The 24,198-nt window shown below is 44.6% G+C and overlaps 1 protein-coding gene across 1 annotated transcript; it reads left to right on the forward strand.

Moving 5' to 3' along the window:
* Nucleotides 1–1,335: 1,335 nt before the first annotated feature.
* On the forward strand, nucleotides 1,336–23,826 carry NRDC (nardilysin convertase; the record flags this gene model as incomplete). Its single annotated transcript, XM_079535603.1, has 31 exons — nucleotides 1,336–1,508; nucleotides 4,268–4,589; nucleotides 4,773–4,854; nucleotides 5,216–5,369; nucleotides 6,484–6,557; nucleotides 7,921–8,016; nucleotides 8,943–9,065; nucleotides 10,270–10,327; nucleotides 11,315–11,388; nucleotides 11,562–11,631; nucleotides 12,061–12,138; nucleotides 12,658–12,778; nucleotides 12,857–12,915; nucleotides 13,287–13,341; nucleotides 15,282–15,386; nucleotides 15,657–15,780; nucleotides 16,305–16,391; nucleotides 16,989–17,108; nucleotides 17,859–17,910; nucleotides 18,847–18,997; nucleotides 19,178–19,305; nucleotides 19,643–19,805; nucleotides 20,116–20,147; nucleotides 20,435–20,573; nucleotides 20,745–20,792; nucleotides 21,149–21,201; nucleotides 21,745–21,828; nucleotides 22,629–22,719; nucleotides 23,004–23,120; nucleotides 23,314–23,403; nucleotides 23,629–23,826. 31 exons carry the CDS (start codon nucleotides 1,336–1,338, stop codon nucleotides 23,824–23,826), a joined length of 3,321 nt encoding a protein of 1,106 aa, XP_079391729.1.
* Between the last annotated feature and the right edge of the window lie 372 nt (nucleotides 23,827–24,198).

A 24,198-nucleotide genomic window follows, 5' to 3' on the forward strand; every position in this document is an offset into this window, starting at 1 on the left:
CGCCTACAATGTTATTGCACTAAATATATACTTGTACTAAAAGATGAAGTTTTGTATGGGTGTAGAACTCCCTATGTGTGCCACATGCAGAGCTTGTGTTTTTCTGAAATATAAGGAACTGCTTTTGTGAATCTGTAAAACTGTAGCGTATGCCTTCGTCCATGATTGCACCATGGTTTGCACAGCGCGGCTCCAAGCAGTGACTGCAGGTTGCATCAGTAAATGTAAATAAGGTGGATGTAGAAGAAATTTGCTGTATTAGTGGTGTAACTAGGAAAAGTTTTATGGCTTTACCACAGGCCTATACGTTCCTCTGACCAAGGAGACTTTCTGCTGTCAGAATCTGGAGTCCAGCATCTGCCCCTGGCACTGTCCCGATGATGGCACTAGCATTCACTCTTGGAGTTTTGTTGTCACATCTCAAAGTTCTAAGAAAAAACCCACCGGTTTTCTGGAGAAAAATGCCACTATCTTGTTGTTTGAGCTCAGCATGCTCAAGGCTCGAACCCTTTGCACTGCATTTTGTTGTTTGCAGAAATCTGTAGTGACTTTGGGTGTGTGTGACCCGCTACTGAAAATTCGCCTTGTGCAACGCCAGGAGTGCCATTACTGTATGTGAACCCTCCGAAACTGCCAAATAAAGAGAAATGTGGCCACCAGGTGTGCCTGGAGGAGCTGTGTCACAGCAGCCAGTCGTGTGTATGCACAGAGGTGCCTTAACGCTTTTGATCGAGCTGTCTGAGCACATTTTGATGGTCCTTGAGCCTGGCACTCAAGAACCGCTTTGCAGATCTGACGGGGCGTGCAGCGCAGTAACAGCAGAGCGTGGCTGGGCGTAACTCGTGTTGTCAGAAACGGGAACAGCTGTGAAGGTGTAACGGATTTCATCAGCGCGCGAGCAAACCGCCCACAGCGAGCAGCGGCCGCGCGCTTCACGCGAGCCGATGGCTGGGGCCGCTCGCTGGAGGAAACGAGGCGAGGCGGTCTACACGCCACCCCTATTCCTTCCGCCAATCAGAGCGCGTTCCGGCCGGACGAGGGCCCGCGATTGGGCCGCGTTCCGCGCGTGGCACCGCGGCGGGCGTTGACTGGAGCCGTGGCAACCGTCACCGCCACTTCCTCGGGCGGCGGAAGCCGGCCGGGTTGGCGGCGGGGCGGCGGCGGCGCATGCGCAGGCTCGCGCGCAGGCTCGCGGCGGCCTTCGTGCGGAGGGGCCGAACGGCGCGGCCCGTGGCGGAGCCGCCGCCGGCGGTTCGCGGCTCAGCCCGGCCGTCCAGCGCGGCCGTTCAGCCCAGCCCTTCAGCCTGGCCGTTGTGGCGCTGCGCGGCCGCAGCCATGCCCGGTAGGAATAAGGCGACGTCTAACTACGGCTGCCCGGAGCTGACGATGGGGCAGCAGATCGGGGCGAGCGGCCCCGACGCCCGAGACCGCTCGGAGGAGGAGGAGGAACGCGGCAACATCGGAGACCCCGCCATCGTCAAATCCCCCAGCGACCCCAAGCAGTACCGGTGAGGCCCGGGGAACCGCCGAGTGGGCCGGGGGAGCGGGCGGCGGGCGCTGAGGTGGGCGAGGGGCCGTGAGGGGCCGTGAGGGGCGAAGGAGCCGCAGCGCGGCTCTGTGGGCGCCCGTCCGGAGGCCGAGATCCGCGCGTTTCGGGGCAGTGCCGACGGCGGCCCATCCCGCTCGAGTTTCCGAGTCGGAACCCGCGTCCGGAGTTCAGCGAAAGCGCGGCGTTGCCGTTTCGTCGGGCGGCCCCCAGGCGGCACGCCGCCGCCCCGAGGCACGGTTCTCGCCGGGCGATGCGCGCTGCCTTCCGTGCGGCCGAGCGAAGTTCCCGGCTGGCTGCCGGACGCGCGCCGCTCCCATTGGCCGCGCGGCGGTTTTTGCTCCTCCCTTCTGGTCCCGCTTCCTTGCCGCTGCCTTTTGCGGGCCGGGTTCTCCGCTGGAGGGGCCGGGCCATGGGAAGAGTCGCCGGCGGCGTGTTCTGAGGCTCTGGGACCGGAGAGCGCGTTTACGCTGCCGCGGAATTGACGAAGGTCTGACAGAAAGCCGCGCTTAACGGGTGGGTTTCAGGAGGAAGCCGGGGGCTGCACGTATCTCGTTGGGTTGGTTGGCGTGTGCGGAGGTGAGCCTCGCAGATGCACGCTTAGGACAGAGAACTTCGGTGCTGCTGGAGGCGAAGCAAGCCTCGGTCAAATAAGTGCATTTCAAATTTGAAATACTTAAAGACGAGATCTGATGATGCACGCACGCTTTTTCTCCTCTGTTCATAAATGGGTGGTGACGTGTAATGCGTCTCGTGGCTGTTTTAATTTATCTGGGGGCATCACTCTTAGACTATGATGTGCCACCAAACTGTTCTCTCAAATACACCGTTCATAACAGCAAAGCAGACTGCAGAACATGTTGCCAGAAGTTTGTTCAGAGAGAAATGATGGTAAGGCTTCTTCTGTGCATGGACTATATTCTGTCAGTTAGGACTGGGTGGTTTCAGAGGTGTGTTTTTTTTCTTTCTTCCCCCCAAATTTGTTTCATTTAAGGACACGCGTATGTGCAATTCATAGGTTTGTACTCTTCGTTCTGGGCCATTTGGAAAATAAAAACACCTCTAAGTGTTAACCATGCATTGATACATATTTTAGCATTTAGTTAACTGCTGAACAATTAACAATGAGGTTGGTGTGAGAACAATCTGTTCCAACTTACCCAGGATGTGTTCTGAAGAATTTCACTGTCTCTTTAATACATTGTTTGTGTCAGTGCCCATTCAATCAGCCATTGGACTAAGCTGCTTCTCATGCTATGTTGTGATTGTATTTTTCCATCTGTATGTTGCACACTAGTTGATACATTTGTGTATTGATTGCACTTGTTCTTTTCCATTGGAGTGAAACATGGAAAAAGAGCACCTGTGTTGGTGATGCTCTGCTGGGTAAAGCCTGATGCTGTGCTCCTGCATTGGAACCTAATGGCATTCAGCAGAAGAGGGGTTATGTTGTTACCTGCTGCTGGGTGCTGTTAGTGTCTATCACCCACAAGCCTGAAGAGAGTACTGTCAAGTTGGTATCATCTGTTCCCTGGCTTTAATGGCGGTGTGGGGAAGGGATAAACACAGCTATTGGATACACCTGGCTGAGCAGCTTCGTGGCAGTCAGCCTTCTGGAGGGGTAGGTGGCTCTGTGCTGTTCTCTGCCTATGTGGCTGTGTTGCTCCCAGGGCATTCTCTGTGGGCACAGACAGCAGAAGCAGACAGCTGCATGAGGAGGTGCTGGAAGGCGTGCTGCAGAACTGCCTTGTGCTGCCTGCAGCTCCTGCGCTGCAGCTGAGTGCGCAATGCTCCTGGCTCTGAGACTCTGCTGTGCGTTCGGAAGTGCTGCAGCTGCGTGATGTGACGTGCGTGCTGCAAACACGCTTCTCTATCCCAGATCGTTGGGACACGTGGCTGATTGACTTTGTGCCCAGACATCTCAGCACTGTCTGTACCTCCTGCAGTTAGTGATATGTTTCTGTGTGTTATACCTTGCTCTGTGGTTTAAATGAACAAAAATGCAGTTGTGCTTTCTCCTGGTTGTATCGAACCTGTGGTGCTCAGTGGTGCTGCTGTGCGCAGATCAGGTGTTAGTGATTGGGAAACTGGGGCCAGAGCAGGTGCTTTCAGTTCTACATTTGAGGAGCAGTTGTACTTCATGGACCTAACACATCTATTAAAAAACCTGTACACCCCATTTGATGGAAAGCATTTCTAAAATCAAATAAAATGGAGTCTGCATGGCCTACTTTGAGGCAAAAACAAATATCTTAATTCACCCCCGTAATCTGTGTGATGAGTCTGCATGGCCTACTTTGAGGCAAAAACAAATATCTTAGTTCACCCCCGTAATCTGTGTGATGAGAGCCTGCCAAACATGATACTCTACTGATGTTTGGTTTCACCTATTCTGAGTCCATAAATCTTTCTCTAACCTAATCTTTCTCAGGTGCTAGTAGCTTGTCTATTGCAGAGAGAGGCATAAAAGCTTAAATCAATGTCTAGAGCATTGTGGGGTGTATGGCTTCTGCCTGTAATTGCTTTCTCCTGTCACTGTTAGCTGTTAAATATCAGAAGAGTCTTTTTACTTTTCCACTGCAGAGCTGCTCACCTTAGCTGCCTTTATTTCATCAGGAAATCTTCGTTGAAGAAGAGGATGGGAAATATACAGATGCATGGACATTTGTGTGTTCAGATTTGGGAACTGACTGTATCCATTGCAAATAATTATTCTTTCAGGTATATCAAACTGCAGAATGGCTTACGTGCACTTTTAATTTCGGATTTGAATTACTTGGATGACGCCCCATCTGCGCTATCTTCAGAAGAGGAGGAGGAGGAAGAGGAGGAGGAGGATGAATCTGAAGAGGAAAGTGATGAAGATGACTCTGGAGCGGAGATTGAAGATGGGAGAGAAGGTTTTGATGAGGACTGTGATGAGGAGGATGAGGATGATGACGATGAAGAAGATAATGAGGATTTTAATGATCCTGATGACAGCGAATTAGAAGAGCTGGCTGAAAAGGAAGAGACAAGAAAGAGAGGCTGCACAGAAAAGCAGGTCTGTATTTAAAGCAGTAGAATGAAAAAAGTATTATAGAGAGCTTTCTTGTGCTCTGAAACTTTGTGATTAGGCATTCAAACTCATTCTTTCTGTTATGCCTGTTGATTTGTCTTATACAGCTGTCATTTTCCTGAAATATTTCTCAAAGCAGCTTATACTGAAACTGTTGTATTTCCTCAGGCTGCAGCAGCCCTTTGCGTTGCTGTTGGCAGCTTCTCTGACCCCGAAGACCTGCCTGGATTAGCACACTTCCTGGAACACAGTATGTATTTGCTCCTATTTCGTCTTCTCCAAGTGCAAAATGAGTGCTAGCTAGTTCTGAATTCCTATGGTTTTGTATGTTTCAGCTACCTGGCATTTATTTTTATTGGTTAAATAAATTTGTCCTGTTATGAAAATAGTGCCCTAGTGAGGAACTTAATGTGGGAGGAGGATGAGGCTACGCCTTAATGCATGCTCTTCTGTTAAACGTGGAGGGAATCATTACGTATGGTTTTATAAACCTTTTTCTCTGTAGCAGCAGGTGGTAAACAGTACAGGTACAGAAGCCACAGAAAGTTCCTGACCAGACATCTTGAAATGCTAATTTTAATTTGTGGTAACTTTGCTGATTCCCGTTTCAGTGGTTTTTATGGGCAGCTTGAAGTACCCAGATGAGAATGGGTTCGACGCGTTCCTGAAGAAGCACGGGGGCAGTGACAACGCCTCCACTGACTGTGAGCGCACGGTCTTCCAGTTCGATGTGCAGAGGAAGTACTTCAAAGAAGCCCTTGATAGGTAACTTTGCAAAACTGGTGCTTGGGTGTTCCTGGATGAGTGTCTGCAGGTGTGTGTGTGTGTGTCCAGAGCAGCTGTGGGATCACTTAGGATCCGTGTGTGAGTCCTAATGCGTGTGGCTCTGATACTTTTGCCACCTCTAAGCTAGTAGCATTGGTGATGGGAGAAATCCTGTGCAAATCCAGCTGTTCTTGTTCTGAGGGTGGTGCTCACGGAGCCCTGGTGGGATGCATCCTCTGCAAGGCCTGTCCTGCTGGAGTTAGGGCTTTGCTGTTTCCCAGTGTGGTCTGTAAAGCTGGTAGCTGGAGTGTCCTGGTACAACGTGTGCCTCAAAACGATGCGTTTAACCCAGCCCTGGTTACTCAGTGAGGTGTGTATAATTTGTGAGGAATTACTTAACCTGCTCCCTTATGCTGCAGCCTCACCTTGTGAGAAGAAATTACTCATTCACAAGGGCATGTCTGCTGTCACTGTGAAATATCTCAGGAGGAGAGCAGACGCCACTGTGAACTTATTTTGATCAAAATGTATTCCTCCCATGAAGACAAGAACTGGGGCTTGCACATTTTACCAAGTACTGCTTGAATTTTTACTTTATTAGATCTAATTCAGCTTCTATTTGCAGATTAGTCCAGCTTTTAGGTATTTGAAATTGGAAAAAATGAAAAAATATATTTGTAATCTGTTACAACAGCTCATGTAGTGGAGGGGAAACAGAAATGAGGGGTTGTACTGAACAATTGAGGATTCTTGTGTGTTCCTTCTGATGCATCTGGTGCTGGCTGCTGTTACAGCCAGGAGCCAGATTAAGTGGATCACTTGTCTGATCTGGTGTGGTCATTCTTGGGATGTAAATGCAGATAATCCTGTGCTCTCCTCCCCCTGCACCACACCCTTGCCCTTTGCTTTTTGACACTCTCATAGGAATGGCTTTTATCTTTCCTTAGGACCAGTATAGAGACAACTGACTTGAGAAACAAAAAATAGTAGATGTTGAGTTTAATTATTTGTTTTTTTTTGTTTTCTGTTGTTTTTGTTTGTTTTGCTTTTTTTTTTTTTTTTCCTTGCTGTAGTTTAAAAGACACTATAAAGTACAATTTCTTCTCTTCCATAGGTGGGCACAGTTTTTTATTCACCCGCTGATGATCAGGGATGCAATAGACCGAGAGGTCGAGGCTGTGGACAGTGGTAAGAGTTCCTTTTTCCTGTGTGTTTATTGCATCATCTTAAACACGACGACAAAAACCCACCTATTTTTAAAGATGATTTATCCCTTTCTGTTTGGGATTACCTTTACCTTTTAGTCAAGTTCATCTAATTGAACCAAGACACCGAACTCTTAGGTGTTTTTTTTAATTTCATAGATATCAGTGGCTGGTAGAGGAGCAACATTGAGCACGGTGCCATCACTGAGAGGGCTCATAGTCTGACTTTTAATTTCAGAGCATTTCTCATAACTGGTAGGACAATTACATAGCACTGGGTAACCTTCAATGAGCAACATGGCAGTAGCTCCAGCGTAGCCCCACTGTTCCTCCTGTCCTCTGGGGCCGGTGCAATAAGTCAGGGTGGTTGTTCATGTCTCCTCCTCATGCAGATTTACCTCACAGAGGGAAAAAGAACCTGGCACAGAAGCAAGTGGAATGTTCACTCCATTTTTTAATATGTAATGAATAGCTCCAGACTGCCTATAAACCTGCACTGCTTTAGGAGGAAAAAAGTGTTATTGGCGATGTGCACTAACTGGTTCAAATGTATTTTCCAAGCCTTTTTCTTCATCTGTCCTCTGGTAAGAAAAACCAGGCAGCTCAGTCTTTGAACTTAAAGGAGGGTTGATACAGACCAGGACCTGTCTTGTGATGTAAGGTGGAGTTCCTTTGACATCTTAAGCTACCTTACGCCTTCACCTGTGCTGCCTTCATCATTAGGTTCCACTCCTTCGCTTGTGCTGGCACTGCAGCAGTGAGCTGCCTGCCAGCTGCCTCTGTGTCACCATGAGGATCTGGCTGCAGAATAATGCAGTCCAAGGAGTTAATTTACAGCCCTGCAATGCGTGTTTCTTATTACCAGAGCATGCATTTGAGAGGATGAATTCTTAATTTTCTCATATTCGCATTGGAGTAAACTGATTACAGAACTACGTTTTTGGAAATGTCTTGCTCATTTTTCAGTTTCTCATGTCAGTGTTGTGCCAGAAGCTGTCTCTGGCCTTTCTTGCAGGACCTCTATTCTGTAGAATGTCAGTGGCCTTGTGTTCTCCTTAAATTGAACAGGTTGAGGACATTCAGACAGGACAAACTGAAGCTTTCTATGCTTTCCCTGCTTACCTTTTCTTTACTTCCCAGCAGTGAAATACTTTTTTTTCCTCTTGGCTTATTTTGATCACTGCTAGCACATCCCGTTTCTTATTCTATTTTACTATTTCATCATCAATTTAAAAATAAAAAAAAAAGGTGCTCTAAACTGCATCTGTGTTTTGAGTTTATTTTTTTTTTTTCCATGGGAACACGACTCCAAATTCTTACACCTGTCACTGCAAAATCTTTAACAGAATATCAGTTAGCAAGACCCTCCGATGCAAACAGAAAGGAGATGCTGTTTGGGAGTCTTGCCAGGCCTGGACATCCTATGAAGAAGTTCTTTTGGGGTAAGTTTTGAATTAGTTACACAGCAATAATAATATTCAAACCTCTAGATGCTTAGAAGATGCACTAATGTGAGCTGTCTTAGCAGCAAAGCCCTTAAGAATAAAGGCAGCTGCACACTTCAGCTGTTTTTCATTACTGTTTTTTAGCAGTTACTGCTTTTTGCTGATGTTGGGAGCAGGTTGCCATCAGCAGATAATCACGTAACTTTCTGTTAAGGTAGAGGTGGTGCTTTCTGACTCACCTCTGTCTTGTTTAAGCCTGTTTTTGCTATTGAAATTGCATGGAAAAATGATGCATTCCTGGATTTGAGTCTAGTGAGGCTTCTCAAAGCAAATAATTCACTGTAAAGGTTGCAGAAGCAGACCTTCACTGTTACATGAGAGGAGCAGAAGGGAGGTTTGTCCTTTCTGTCCTGGGCAGCAGAATCCTTCTGAGAGCTCCTTCACTCTGTTGAAGGGTGATGCTGGAGGGTGTGTAAATTGCAGAGGTGGGTACAATGTGTAATGGAGATATCCAGCTTTGAAATGTAGGTAATTTTTACAAAGTTCAATGGTGACATATACTGCATCATGTCTTCTCCCTTTTTTTTTTTTTTTTCCATCCCCTGTTCTGTAAGTTCCATTGGTGAGGAGAAGCTGATGGCAGACACTGAGCTGTCCACTACACAGTATGGATGATCTGATGATACAGGAGGACTTTGTCCTTTCTTTTCATAGAAATGTCAACTGTCTTTATCTGGGAACAGGAAAAAGTGAATTTCAGTTAAAATTCCTTTAACTTCAAACTCCTGACAAGTGTTTTTAGCGTGCTCACCATGACTAGGCTCAGTGACAGGGGAGAAGTTGTTATGTCAGCACGTCTGGCCTTGATGTACCCAGTAATTACGTAATTATGTACGTAATTAACTGCCTTCTAATTTTTGCAGGTAATGCAGATACGCTCAAACATGAGCCTAAAAAGAACAATATTGATACCTACACAAGACTGAGGGACTTCTGGCAGCGCCATTACTCAGCTCACTACATGACTTTAGTTGTCCAATCTAAAGGTAACATCAGTTGCTCCCTATGGAAAGGATCATTGCTGCTCTTGGGGTTGTGTTCTTGGAAAGACAATGGCTTGGGGTAAAGGTGAACTAGTGGATTATCCTGTCCTGCAGGAGGTATTTATATGCAGATTTTAGCCTGGTTTCCAAATGAGAACATAAGTATTTGTGCTGTGTTGCTGTCATTCTGACACTTCTTGAGCAATTTTTGACTGAAATGGATGAGTGGCTTCCATAATAACCCAAAGGTAAAAAGCTCAAAGTTAGATTTGGAAGAGAAGCTTGTAGGGTTGTAGCATCAGACCACCTAAGTGACTTAATTGGCTGCTTTCCTTGCTGTGGACAGTGAATCACCACAGAAACTTGGTGTCCCAGTTGTCTTGTTCTGTATGGAGCTTTTTCCAGGGAGGTTTTAAAAAAACACACATTCCTATTGGAAGGATAGAGATCCTGAGAGGGTGGGGTTATTTTCTAATGAGCTGAAAAATTATTTGCAAATGGAATTGAATTTCATTTCAGCAAAGAACTCCAGACTTAGGAGTCATTTTTGCTGAGACAAAAGGAAAGGAGTTGCTTAGAAGTTCAGCATGTATTGTAGAGCTGTGCTGAAAATACAGCTGTGTACAGCCAAGTCAGATTTGTGCTTGGGGCTTTGCTGAATGCCTAAACCTGATTCCAATTTCTGTCTGTAAAATGGAGGGGATAATCTCAGAGATGCTTATTCTTCTTTTCTATAGAAGATGTGTTAAGAGCATTGAAAAGCTCTGGAATAATCGCTCTGATTAGTGAGAAAATGAAACATGGTTCTTAACACATCTTCTATAGAAAAGGAGATGGGGAAAATGAATTTGTAGCAGTGCATTTAGGTATGAAAGTGCTGACTGTACAGGACGTGGGAGGATTGGATGAGCCTGCAAGCACTGCTGGTTTGGCAGGTCCCAAAGTCAGCAATGCTTTCCCAGTCGCACCAGCTTGTAGCAAACTTCAAATCCTGATTGTCTCAGGCTGACTTTTGGGAGAGTGCACAAAAACAGAGGTGTGACGAAAGATATATTGCAGTGGAATTGACACAAACCCATTTAAAGCTTGCAATTTAGAACTTTGCAATTTTCAAGTGTGCTGACTTACAGCCTCTTTAAAATAACATGAGGTAGGATAAAGAATTTGTCAGGAAATTCTGTTTGTCTTCCTTTTTCTTCCTTAACAGAAACACTGGATACATTGGAAAAGTGGGTGACAGAAATCTTCTCTGAGATCCCAAACAAGTAAGATTTTTTGATATGTAAAGGCATTACAAATTAGAAAACTCTCCACAGTTAAAGTGACTGTTTTTTGTTGGTTTGTTTTCTCAAATCTCTCAATGGAGACGTTAGGGAAATGTAACATTTGTTTATCCAGGAAATGGACAGTTTTGAAAGTTAGAGGCTGATGTTAGTTGTTTCAGGAAGGCTTTGTTAACACACAGCAGTCATTTAACCCGCATGCTGTGCAGTGCCAACATGCAGCTGTGTTTGCTTAGTTTGTGCTGGTGCCTCTATTGTAGCATGAATCATTTAAACCTAGTTTGTCATTTTGTCTTTCCTTTATTTGCTTTCTTTCAAGAGTAATTCAAAGCAAAATAAATTCGGACAGTTTCTTGAATTTTAATGTCATTGTCAGGGTGGCAAGTGGTTAGAACTTACATCTATTTAGTAACTCTCTTGCAGTGTGCTACCCAAAAAGGTTGTTCTGCAGAGGCTTGCCTAACTTGGGAAGCATTTAATTTTCCCTTTCAGTTTCTGCTTTTGCATGATATTTATTTCTGTAGTGATTAGGAAATGCACTTGTGTCTAATGCCACACAGAGACACGTTTGTCTTTCTGACCCCTGTCCTTCTCTTATTCCTTTTCCACACAAGACTCTGGCTGCCCTCTGTGAATCTGAGGCCGGGGAAAGTTTGCTGCTGTGTGTTTGGCTTTCTGTTAGGAAAGCAGCTTTTTATTGTTACTGCCTTGGAGAGAAGGAGAGGGAGGAGTTGATGGGTTAATGTAAATCTTGAGCAATTACTCAGCTGTGTGGGGAGTGCAAGTGAATGGCAGGTTTCCTTCCCAGCTGGGTTGGGTGAGTCCTGAAGTGCATCCTTTGCTAAGGGCCATTTGCTGCTTGTCTGCTGTTCTGCCTTCCTTGCTTCAGAGGTGTGTGTGACTCAGGTGGTATCTCAGTGTAGCCTCCAGGCCTCCCCGGTGACACCATGCTGTCATTTTCCTTTCAAGTGGTTTGCCCAAGCCCAGCTTTGGCCATCTGACTCAGCCTTTTGACACGCCAGAATTTCACAAGCTTTACAGAGGTAAGGAAAGCAGGTTGGTTACAATGTTTTGAATACATATGCATGTTTCCTCTGTTTTCTGAAAGGATAAATAACTGTTTGGTTCTGAATAACTTGTAACCATTCTTCCTGCGTTATTTAAAATGTCTATTCCTAGTTCTGTATTTATAGTCAGTACATTTGTTTCTGCCTAGTTGTTCCCATCAGGAAAGTTCATTCACTGAGTATCACCTGGGCGCTTCCCCCACAAGAAGAGTATTACAGGTAAGGTGGAGCTGTATTTTTCTTCTGCTGTGGTTGTGAATAATTGTATTGCCTTTCCCAGGCTGCCAAAGAATCTCACTTGTTTGTGCTACAGATTACTGTGGGTCAGCTGGGAGAACACTTTAAAATGAATAAAACTGATGCAAATATGACTTTTTTTAATAAATTGAGTGGCGCCGATACACAGCAGATGTAACATCATTCCTCATGACTCGTATCAGCTTCTGTTCCTGTCCTGTGGACACAGAGGGACACAGAGTCATGTTGTGAATTCCCATGTCCTTAGCTTATTACCCTGATGCCTTATTACTCTGAAAATGCAGAGCTTGTGATGAAGGCACAGTGTGGTTTCAGCTGTTTGTGCAGTAATTTGAATTCTTTCTGTAAGAAGTATAACTCGTGGCATTTAGTGTTTGAATTTCCTTTCAGAGTGAAGCCACTTCATTATATTTCCTGGTTGGTGGGACATGAAGGCAAAGGCAGCGTTCTTTCTTTTCTTAGGAAAAAGTATGTATTTTTCAAGCATAGTAACTAAGTGCTTTGGTATGATTAAAATAATATATGTGTTTTGTATATATGTGTATACATATGTTAGTTCCAGCCTGCCTTTTAAAATGTATTTTCTAGTGATACCTTTTACATTTACATTACTCACAAGTCTCAAATAAGTGGTTTCTGGTCTGTGGACCAGTAGCACCGTGCCTGATTTTTAAGAGAACACCAAAAGGTAATTTGGCTTTTTCACTGTCTTTCTTAAATGATGTATCCTGATATATCCTTAAATGATATATCCTTAAATGATATATCCTTAAATGATATATCCTCTTAAATGATATATCCTCTTAAATGATATATCCTCTTAAATGATATATCCTCTTAAATGATATATCCTTTTTATGTTGAAAAACTTGGTGTGAATGGCAACTGATGGAAAGCCACTGAAATTAAGCTGTGATGTGCAAATCATAACTAAGCTTAAATAAAGCTGGAAGGAATAATTAATAAATGCCTTTAACTCTTGCATAGATTTTGGGCTCTTGCATTATATGGAGGAAATGGTGAGACAGGATTTGAACAGAACTCTACGTACTCCATCTTCAGCATTTCTGTAACTTTGACTGATGAAGGTTACAAGCACTTCTATGAGGTATGATTTACTGTAACTGGATTTTCCTACTGTTTTCTTACTGTATGGAAAAAGTAATCCATTCCTTTCTGCCTGCAGGTGGCCCATGTTGTGTTCCAGTATGTGAAGATGCTGCAGCAAAGAGGGCCAGATAAAAGGCAAGTGTTTGGCATTACATCTGCCATTGGCAAGATTCTCCCCTCCCATTAACCTCTTGTTTGTAATGTTTGCATGTTTTGGTGGGTCCCTGGGGCAGAAAGTAGTCAGTAGGAAAGCTTGTCTGTGTGGGAAACGTGCCTGTATTGAAGTTTAAAAATCAGTTTATTAAAAGATCGTGCTTAGTGGTTTTAGTTGGATTTATTGTTTTTGATTGCTGATTTTAATAAAGTGAACTGGTACAGATGTAAGGTGCACTCATCCATTAATTTAACAAATGTGTTAAGGCGGGTCTGTGGAAGGCTGTGGAGCTGTAGTGTCAGTCTGTATTAAGTTGGTGTCTGTTGGGCATTCTTTCCTCTTTCATTTACAGAATATGGGAAGAAATCCAGAAGATTGAAGCGAATGAATTTCACTACCAGGAACAGGTATTCATCCACTGTTTTCTGTTGGCATATAGGTAAAGCATAGAAAGGATTTATTTTATTATTTTCTGGTTTTGAAGTTCTGTTCTACAAGAAGCAGACAATGCCCTTGAAGTAATGGGGCTGTATTTTATGAAGAGCTTTTTCCTTGACAAATCCATGTTCTTTTCATTCTTTCAGTCCTAAGCTCTTTTTCTCTTCCTCTTTCAGTCACTAGGCTGTGTGAAGTTCTGTGCCACTTAATCGAGTTCTGCGACCTGTCTGATGCTTTTCAGTCCTTATGGTTCTAATTTCACTTTTTAAAAACAGTTGCTGATTTTGGGAACAGGAGAGCAGTGTGGGCTGAAAGGTTTGCCTTGATAGTGGCCTGGCAAGGGCAGATGTTAATGACCCTTTGCCTGCTGTTACACCCTTACGCAGAAAAATGTGGGTTTGCGTCAAGTCTTACTTGGCCTATCAAAACAGTAATTAGCAAAAAGCATTAGGTCTTATTATTAAAGTTACAAAAAAAATAAAGAAGGGAACACAGTTTAGGTAATGTGAGAGTCTCACTTTACCAGCTTTCTTAGTACATTTATCTGAGATCTCATCTTTGTTGTTTTGTTGGTTTGGCTCTGAAATGTACTTTTGGGAAAACAATCATCTGTATGTGGCTTGGGAACATCACTGAAGCTCATTCATTTCTGTAAGGTGCATAAATACAAGGAGTACAAAAAGAAATGGAACAGGCAGTATTGGAAATGGAGATTTTGTCTTTCTAGATGCTCCAAGTCTGGTCAGGCACTTTTACCACCTGCCAGTCTGCATGGAGCTTCGGGATGTTGGAAGCATCATCTGTAGCAAATCCTTCCATCTGCAGCTCTGCCTTCAGAAGAGCATGTGGAGGATACTGAGTGTCTTGAGCGGCCTCTGATAACAGAGGAAAGTGATATTTGCAAGTGGTACAGACAGCAAGGACTGCTGCCGACAACCCCAAGTAATGCGTAACGGAGCAGCAGATTTTTTTTTAACAGGATGAGTTAACTCTGATTGCCAAGTGCATTTTTAAGGTGTAGCATGGTGTTATTTATTATTGCAATACAGCTCTTATGAATTTGTTAGCAGAGTGTGATTATTACAAAATTTGGGACGTTGCACATGGCAGCAATGTCTGTTGCCCTATGTGCAGTTTTATGATTCAGTCTTTAACTAGTACAAGCAGTTGTCGTTCAGTTTGAAGCCTGACATTTTCATCAAAACGAATCTATTTAATTCTCAAAGGTTCTTGTTAGTGTTCTTTGTGTTTGTAGCTCAAGCTATAATTTTGTGTTCCCATTTCTCAGATGTGCAGTGTCTTAAGAAATTCTTGGTCATGTTTCTGACTTCACTTTTAAAACACAGACATGTCAAACTTTGGTCTTCTCAGGGGGAGCTGTGGTCCTTATCTGGACCCAAGATCTTTGCAGCATGACGTTGGCTGGTTTAAAAATGTAAATAAATAAAAACCCAAAAAGAAGCAGTGAGAAGTGTCCACCAGGCAGTTGTACACAGTCACCATACTTCCATGTCTGAATAAGAAATCTCTTCCTTCTCATACTATACAGCATGCCAGGCAACTTGGGAAAGAGCAGACTCAGAGAGGTGTGTGCATCTGCAGTTCCTGAGCTTGACAAGGAGCGTGTTGTACTAGGACTGGAACCTAGTAGGTGTAATGACTGCCGGCACGTGGTCAGGGCTGTTCCTCTCATGGAGATGTCATCTGTGATGTTTTGGGAGTCTCAGAGGAGTCCTCGGTATCAGAAATGGTTGTGAAACACATTTAGTTTAATAACTAGAACCAAATGCCATCCCAAACTCAGCATGTAACTCGCACTCACTGTCTCTCTCCAAGATCTGCTCGGAGCAGGAAATAGATATTTTAACTTTTGATCTTGCAAAAAATAGCTTTACTTATTTGTTTTTAGACAGATCCCGTTGACTACGTGGAAAGCCTTTGTGAGAACATGCAGCTGTTTCCAAAGGAGGATTTTCTGACAGGAGACCAGCTCCTGTTTGAATACAAGCCAGAGGTGAATGTTCCTTGCATTCTGATTACGTGTCTCGATGTGAGGAAAATACAGGCATACTGTACAATGCAGGCATACACAGACATATAATTAGGCATATCACAGGCAGAGGTTTTGTATTTATTGAGTCACTTTAAACACTTAGCAAACAAGTTTCCTTGTGTGTGTAAGGTTGTGATGTCTTGTTCTCCACACGCTGAGATGAAGGAGTCTCAGCTGGGTCAGGCAGAGCCACAGCTGCATGTGAACTGAAGGGTTGCCTTGACATTACAGATCATTGCGGATGCCCTTAGCCAGCTCTGTCCACAGAGGGCCAACCTTGTTCTGCTGTCTGCTGCCAACGAGGGCCAGTGTCACCTAAAGGAGAGGTGGTTTGGAACGCAGTACAGCGTGGAAGGTAAACAGTGGCTGAAACATAAAGAGTGCCTGGACTGTGCTCAGAGCAGCACAAAACACACCGCATGGAAGCAGGGGAGTGAATCCTCCATGGGAAACTGACTTTGTCATTAGTCAAGTGCTCCATCCTGCTCTGTAATGGGACTTGGGTGTCTTTTGACTCCTGCTGCCTGGGTTTGTAAGTGTGAGGTGGCAGTGATCTCAGGGAGCGCTCTGCTTAGCTGCAGGTCAGGTCCTGAACTGAGAAATGAGCCCAAATAATGAGGGACAGGGCATGTTGGTAACTGGATTAATAATTTGGGCAGGCTTGATTTGCTTTGGAATAGGACTGCTGCAGTCCTGTTCCACAGGAGTTGTTAGGAACAGACTTAGGAAAAGTCCCAATAAACCAGACAGCACAAAGAAACATGGCATGCTGCAGATGTTCGTGGAGATGGCAGGAGCTAAGAGATGAGATGACTGATCTGGGAAATAGGAAAGCATTAGCTTCCTGCTGAACTGAATGTATTTCGTATTTATTAATAGATATTGACAAGAACTGGAGTGATTTATGGGCCAGTGACTTTGACTTAAATCAGGATTTACACCTTCCAGAAGAGAACAAATACATAGGTAAGGCACCTGAGCATGGGTGAAATCTCCGGTATTTTATTTATTTGGGAGGTGAAAGTGGTTGATGTAGAAAGTCTTTATTTCTATCTGAACATCAGCTTTTTTTGCAAATCAAAACACATGGAAATTCTGTTCCCCTGAATTTTATTTAATAACCTTTTATGCGTAAGTGTGAAAACTGATTTAATAGAACTTCAGGATTGCATAGCCCTAACAGATCTCCCAGACAGTGAACTTCAGCACAAATTGTAGACGCCTATGGGGAGGAATTTTATTTGCTTTATCTGCTGTTTTTTGAAAGTAAATAGCATCTGGATTTGTTGCAAAAACCAAATAAAATAGCAACCCATAATTTACAGTCTTTATGGAGCATAATGTTACCTGTTCTGTGCTGCTCGTAAGCCAGTATTCTGTTGGGAAACTGAAAAATGAATGCTCTTCAGGGCTAGGGAAGCAATCACGTATTTCCATCATGTGTAATCTAGCAATCTGGGAGGAGGAAGTGTTTTTTGCTGATAATTTTGAAGACTGTAATGCATTTTGTCTGTCTGTGAAAGCTGTTAACTTCTGGTTTTGGTTGGTTTTGATTTTTGTTAGCCACCGACTTTGCTTTGAAGGTTGCTGACTGCCCAGAGACAGAATATCCTGTCAAAGCATTGAGCACACAGCAAGGCTGCCTCTGGTACAGGAAGGATGATAAATTCAAAATCCCCAAAGGTAAATGCCTTAAGGCTTTCCTAAGATGACAAAGCCCTTGTTTTTACCAGCTGGAATTTATTTGAAAGGCAGTAACTCATGCAGATCTTCACCATTTAAGCTCCAGTGTTTACTGCCAGCTCTTCTATGATCCTTTTGACACATTCATTGGCTGCAGTATGAGAGGAGCGGGTGAACTACCCTGCAACTAAGAAACCCAGCAGATCCTACAGGCTAAAAAGTGGAATCATCAAAACAATCTGAAAATGTTGGCTTCAGAGAGCCTGGCTATGGACAGAATTTGGCATACGGAACAGATGACAGTGGCAGGTTGTGAGAACAAAGAACATCACAGCTAGAGAAAGCTGTAGTCTCTTCTACAGGCAGAGAAAGATAAGAGTCTGCATTTGGGACACATGTGGAAGATGTACTGCTCTTTTCAAGCAGAACAACAGGTTTTAGTGTCTGCTAAGCATACATTGTGTGGAATTTCCTAGAGTTGTTTGTATTGATAATGATCACACCACATGTCAAAGCATCCTATGAAGTACGGCTTTGTGTTTTCTAACAGTTGATATTTGTAAGGAAAGATTTGGGATTGAAAAAGAGAAGCATTTGATGATGACTTAATACAAGCAAAAATACTTCCTTATAGCTCAGTGACATTTCTCATTAGATTTGAATTGTGACCATAGAATGTGATGGAAAAAAGCTTTGCCTTTGGGAAGCTGTCACTTGCTATGTCTCACTGAAGTCTCTCTTCCCCACCAGGTTACGTTCGTTTCCATCTGATCTCTCCGTTGATACAGCGGTCTGCAGAGAAGTAAGGGCTGTGTGAGTTGTGCACGCTGTGTGGGGTAACCATAGTGCCACACACAGGGAAGTGCAGAGAGACTCGTTCTGAGCTGGAACAGAATTAGACTTCCTTTCTTATTCATCCATTTGTTGCAGTTTATCTGTCCTTTGGCAAGGGTGGCTTTGCAGCAGGCCGTCACTGTAGCGGCTGGCTGTGTGTGGGTTTCGTGGTGTGTTATTCTGCAGTGCAAACTGTACAGAATGTGCCAGCAGCAGTGTGTGTGCCAGAAGGAAGTGTTAGGGGAGGAGGTGGTCCTGCACACAGCACGGCCATGGCCCGATCCAGGGCCTTGGGGGCCTCCAGGAGCAGGTGAAGAGCACGACGGCAGTGTCTGGAACCGTGTGTTGCACAGACTGGAGATGATAGCTCTGCACACAGTGCTCCTCTGCTAATCTTAGGCTGGCACCGCTGTCTGCAACAAATTTCATAGCGGTCTTCTCCTGGCCTGTTGAGACCTGCACAAGGAGCGCTTTAGAAACGCCATGGGGATTTATGTTTTGCATTTTGAATTGGAATCCAGGCAGCAACAAAAATCTGGAAGTTTGAGCCAGGGCAGCAATGCCCACATTGCAGTCTGATTTGCTGTAGCTCATCAATTTCCATACTGGCAAGCAGTGATCTCATTCCAGTGTTGTTGCAGTGCGCGTTCCTGTGCCGAAGGAATCCTGTCACATGTGAAGCTGGAATCATTCCTTGCAAAGAACAGTTGAATGTCAAAGTAATTCTTAAGTCGTGCGTTTGGGTGAAGGGAGATCTGCACTGTGTATTTCCCGATTTGTTACAATGGGTTGGAGTCTCATTTTGCCCAAGTTTTCATGTCTGCTGGAGAATTTCTTGTGTGTACATCCAAGCTGATTACCTGCAGTGTTCAAGTGTTCATCTTTTGCTCTTTTCTCTGTGCAGCATAGTGTTGTTCGATACGTTTGTAAACATCCTTTCTCTCAACCTTGGTGAACCAGCTTACGCAGCAGACGTCGCCCAGCTGGAATACAAGCTGGTGGCTGGAGAGCACGGCTTAATCATTCGAGTGAAAGGATTCAATCATAAACTACCTGTAAGTACTAATTAATTTGCTAAGGAATTGTTTAGTGAAGAATATCAAGCAGAACTGAGGAATGTGCCTTAGTGTCTTTTATGTTGATCAAATGATTTGTTTCTTTTAAGCATTCTATTTGGAATAATTCCAAACCAGTTGTCTTCTTCTGGAAAATGGAAAATTCTGTTTTCTTTACAGCTTCTGTTTCAGCTCATCATTGATTACTTGACTGACTTCAGCTTTACTCCAGCAGTTTTTGAAATGATAACAGAGCAGCTGAAGAAAACATATTTCAATATCCTTATCAAGCCTGAGACTCTGGCCAAGTAAGTTCTGGGGGAGAGTAAAGGAGGCAGCACTGCAGTTGTTGAGGTTGAGCAAGGAGCCCAGAAAACACTGCTCTGTGCTGGTGGAGGTTTGTTCCAGGGCAGCTCGTGGCTCTGACTGCTCAGTATATCAAACTCGAGGCTCAGACCGGGCCTGCAGGTAGCTGCTGTTCTGAAGCAGCCAGCAGCAGGGGCTGAGGCAGGGCAGGGTGAGCCCACAGCGGTGCTCTGGGTACTATCTGCCCATCTGCTGTGTGCTCCTGAGTCAGAAGTGGGATCACTTACATTAGGCAGCTCCTGGTGACTTGTGGTTTTGTTTCCTTTCTGTTTATTGCAGGGATGTGCGTCTCCTGATTTTAGAACATAGCAGATGGTCCATGATAGACAAGTACCAGACACTGATGAAGGGCCTTTCCATTGAGGCTCTGTCATCCTTTGTCAAAGCTTTCAAGTCACAGCTGTTTGTAGAGGGTCTTGTACAAGGAAACTTCACGAGCAGGGTAAGTACAGCTTCTGCAGCTGATGCACGTTGGCATGTGTTCTTAGAATGGACTTAAACACTGCTGCAAACACGGCTTGCTAGTGCAGGGCAGCTTCTTCCCCAACAGCTCAGGAGTGCTCACGTGGATAAAGCCTCCTGGTGCAGAGGTATCCAGAGCGGTTTTGGATAAAGTGAAGCAGTGCGGATGAAGGGGTCTCAGCTGTTCTTTGCTCGTGGGTTCACCTTCCTCATGTCATACGCTTTGGTGTGTGGCTCTGAATTGCAGTTAGCAATTCCCTTCTGAATAAAAAACATATTTTCTCTCTTAGGAAGCAAAGGATTTCCTGAATTATGTTATTCAGTGAGTATCTGACTCCTACACCATGCATGTGGTAACTATGATCAAGTTAAGATTCTTTTCTGGAAGAAGGGGCTGGGGTGGGAGCAATGCAGACATTCCCTTCTCCCTCCTGGCACTTCCTGCAGGTGCCCATTCCTCACAGCAGCATGGGTGGGACTTTGTTCTGGTTTGGGGAAGGTTATTTTGGGAAAATAATGGCAGTCTGTGCACGTGAAGATGTGGGTGTTGTGTTGGCTGTTGTGGCTGTGAGTGGGTGTTTGACACTTCACTGCTTGCGCTCTCTTCAGAAAGCTCCAGTTTGCTCCGCTGGCGCACCCCTGCCCTGTGCAGTTCCGGGTGGTGGATCTGCCCAACACACACCTGCTCTGCAAGGTGAAAACGCTCAACAGAGGCGACGCCAACTCTGAAGTGACCGTGTATTACCAGGTAGCGTGCCAGCTCGGTGTGTTCTGCCCTGTTCCTTCTGGTAGCTCCTGGTGCAGCTTTTGTGCTTGTGTCACAGTTTCTGAACGCAGATGTTACAGAGTGCTCCAAAGTCACCTTGATCTGTGTAACTCCATGAAATCACCCTAAATTCTTCACTTTCTTTCTTTCTAGTCAGGAACCAGAAGCCTCAGGGAATATACCCTTATGGAGCTGCTTGTGGTAAGTTACACTTCGTGTCTCATAGCCCATGAAGTGTTACTTGCAGATTGTGCCATGGGGCTAAATGGACACGGGGACAGTGAATATCTAACCAAGGGCACAGCGTGGATCTGTTGCTCGTTCCGAGTAAAATTGTTTTTGGGACAGAATATCCAAATGGCTGCACTGAAAGTCAGAGTAGAAGAATTTTCTTTAGTAACGCAGAAGACTGAGACCCTTCTTTATCCCCTGGGTGCAACTGGAAGGGCAGCAGTTTTTTTTTTTTCCTGTGTTGTGATCCTACTTCTGCAGTGAGCCTCAGTGGTGGCTGTGGAAGAGCACCACTTCCGTTGTGACACATTTGTGCTTTGTTTCAGATGCACATGGAAGAGCCCTGCTTTGACTTCCTGCGAACCAAGCAAACCCTTGGGTGAGTTCACTGTGGGCGTAGCTCCCGCACAGCTGCTTTGGGGTTCCTGGTGTTCTGTCTTGGGAAACTTTCCTGCACAGTGGCTCATTCCTGATTTAGTGTAATAGAAACAGCACTGGAACGTGTTAAAATCGCAAGCACCTGCTGACATGAATTGCAGCTGAGTTGCTCTACAGTCTCTTAAGAACAGCATCTGCTACCAGTGTGTTAACATGGGATTACTCTCCATGAAGCTGCTCCTTCCCTTCTTCCATCAGTTTACCATTCCCCAGGGCTGCTTTCACAGCATCTCTGTCTGCCCCTTGAAACTGACACAAGCCTTTCACAGCTACAGGTTTCTTACTGTGTTTGTTAATTCCCACAAATGCTCTGTCAACCTTTAAAGATGTCCCAAAAATGAGAAAATACTGAAAAAAAAGATTTGAGGATTTGAGACTTTTTTTGATGAAGCACCAACAGTGTTACAACCTGTATCATGTCGTGTAAATGGAGATGTAATCATTCTTGTGGAATGACTTGTGTTTCTCCTTTGCATTTTTTAAGCTACCACGTGTACCCTACCTGCAGGAATACTTCAGGGATCCTTGGCTTCTCTGTCACAGTAGCAACGCAGGCAACCAAGTACAAGTAGGTGTGGAAAGTCAGCTGATGCAGGCTGAATAAGAAAGCTTTCAGAGCAGGCTGTGTTTGGGGTGGTACCAAAACGGGTGCTCACCCAGACGGGCAGCAGACCTTGTGTGTATTGCGGTAGTGAATACATAGAAAGCCACGAGGTTGTTCAGGAATTACTTGGCACTGGTACAGCCATGCTGGTTTTCTTGTATCATCTCCCTGTCTTTCATGTGCCTTAGCATAGCCTCCAGTAGGATCTGTTATGTGGTCTTTTGTGGTACAGAGGTGAGGCTGACAGGTCTTTAGTGCCCTCAAAGAAAGCGAAGGAAAATTGTTTAAAAAAGCAATTATAGAAGATAGGTGAGAAATGGCTATTCTTTTATTGTAAATGCTGTGAACTGCTGGGACAGTTACTGGTTTAGGTTCTAACAGGGAATAATGCGCAGCAAGGAAATTCTCCATATCAGTGTTGTCCCACATTGCTATGGAATCACATGTGAGCTTGGTCATGGGGTATAGCAAATGATCAAACTAATTTTGCATCCACCTTCCCCGTTGTATTTTATGGTGTATTTATACAACATCCAGCTGAAGAATTATTCCTGACAGAGCGCGCTGCTGCTGGCTGCACTGCAGCCCGGTCCCTGCACTTGAGCACTGTTCTGATTCTCCAGTATAAGGGAAAATAGAAAAGTTGGTTTTCATGTGCATGTGAGCTTCTGGGAATGGGGGAAAGCCGCGTGTGTTCCACAGTCTGTCTTTGTTTGTTTGTTTTTTCCTGCCTGAGCTGATATGATTATTTAACTCTTGTTTAGTTCGGAATTGGTTGACAAGAAAATAGAAGAATTCCTTTCTTGCTTTGAAGAGAAAATCAAGCATTTAACTGAAGAAGCTTTTAGCACCCAGGTAAAGATCAAACTTAAAAAGCTTTTTCTTGAACTTCTAAATGACACTTGAACCGGAGGGTTTGCTAACAGCAACCCGTGTGTTTCTGAGGTTTTCTAAACAAAGGACTCGTAGGTCTTGCTCTGTCCTTCCAGCGGTTGCTCTGAAAGGAAATTCTGGGAAGTATGAAAACAAGGAACTGCCTTGTTAACGTAATCTGTGTTTTCTTTTAACTTCAGTAAAGGTGAGGGTTGATGATATTTAAGCCCTCTAAACCTTTTTCTTTCCCTACCTGCCACACATAGGTTACAGCTTTGATAAAACTTAAAGAATGTGAGGATTCCCATCTTGGAGAGGAAGTAGACAGGAACTGGAATGAAGTTGTGACACAGCAGTATGTCTTTGACCGGCTTGCCCGAGAGGTGGGTACGCATCCCTGCACACAGCCCAGTTCAAGCTGCAGCACACAGATGGTGGGATTTGTGCTGCCAGTACCACAGGGATTGTAAACATGGTGCTTTTAAAAGGTCTGAGGGGATGGCTCCTGCAGGGAAACCATTTTTCCTTTTAAAATCACGACTGTTCTATTTACAACCTCATTCCTTTGGGTTTCAGATAGAAGCTCTGAAGTCTATTACAAAATCAGATCTGGTCTCCTGGTACCAAACTCACAGGAGCAGCATGAAGAAAGTGCTCAGCGTGCACGTGAGTAGTTCCAGTCAGCTTGGTGGGGCCACTGGTGAAATGCCACACTTGGTAACCTCCGAGATCTCAGTAAGGCTGTGTGGTAGGAGAAGCAATGGCCTCATTTGGTGATTCTCTACACCTCTGGTTATATTACTACATTTTCAGGCAGATGAACACTGACAGATATCCGTATTATAGAAACTTAGACCCAAGTTTTTTCTATATGGCAACTTTTTTTCCCAGGTGGTTGGATTTGGAAAACACGAAGGGGATGCAGAGGTTACAGCTGCCTCAGAAGCACAGAATTCTTCATCTGGTGAAATACCTCATCTTAATTTCTTGCCCCCCTCCTCCTTGATGGCTGATGTCACTTCCATCAAAGACATAAAAGCTTACACATCAACTCTGAATGTTTACCCTTACCATAAAATCTTAAAATAAAAATAACATCTTGCCCTGCAGTACTTTGTAACACAGGTGCTTTCTGCAACCAATATTACAAACCTATTTATTTTTATTAAAACAGGGCTGTAATATTAGCTGTGGCAAGGAAGTTTCCCTCACATGGTTTTCCACCACTCCCCCCCACTCCCCTCCCATCAGTCACAACCCCACACAGCCCCATCCTCCGGTGGGAAAGAAAAGAGAGCTTTCCCTTCTCCAGCTGTGGGAGGGCAGGGGCTGCTGTTCTGTTCCAGCTGTCTTGTGCATCATTCCTGCAGTGCTGTAGCGGTTGTTTAATAGCAGTTACATCTCCTCAAAGAAAGAACGTTGCAGTAGGATTAGAGTGGGTGGGAGAAACAGGAATATAAC

This window comes from Tetrao urogallus (assembly GCF_951394365.1).
Source record: "Tetrao urogallus genome assembly, chromosome: 5".
Classification (NCBI taxonomy): Eukaryota; Metazoa; Chordata; class Aves; order Galliformes; family Phasianidae; genus Tetrao; species Tetrao urogallus.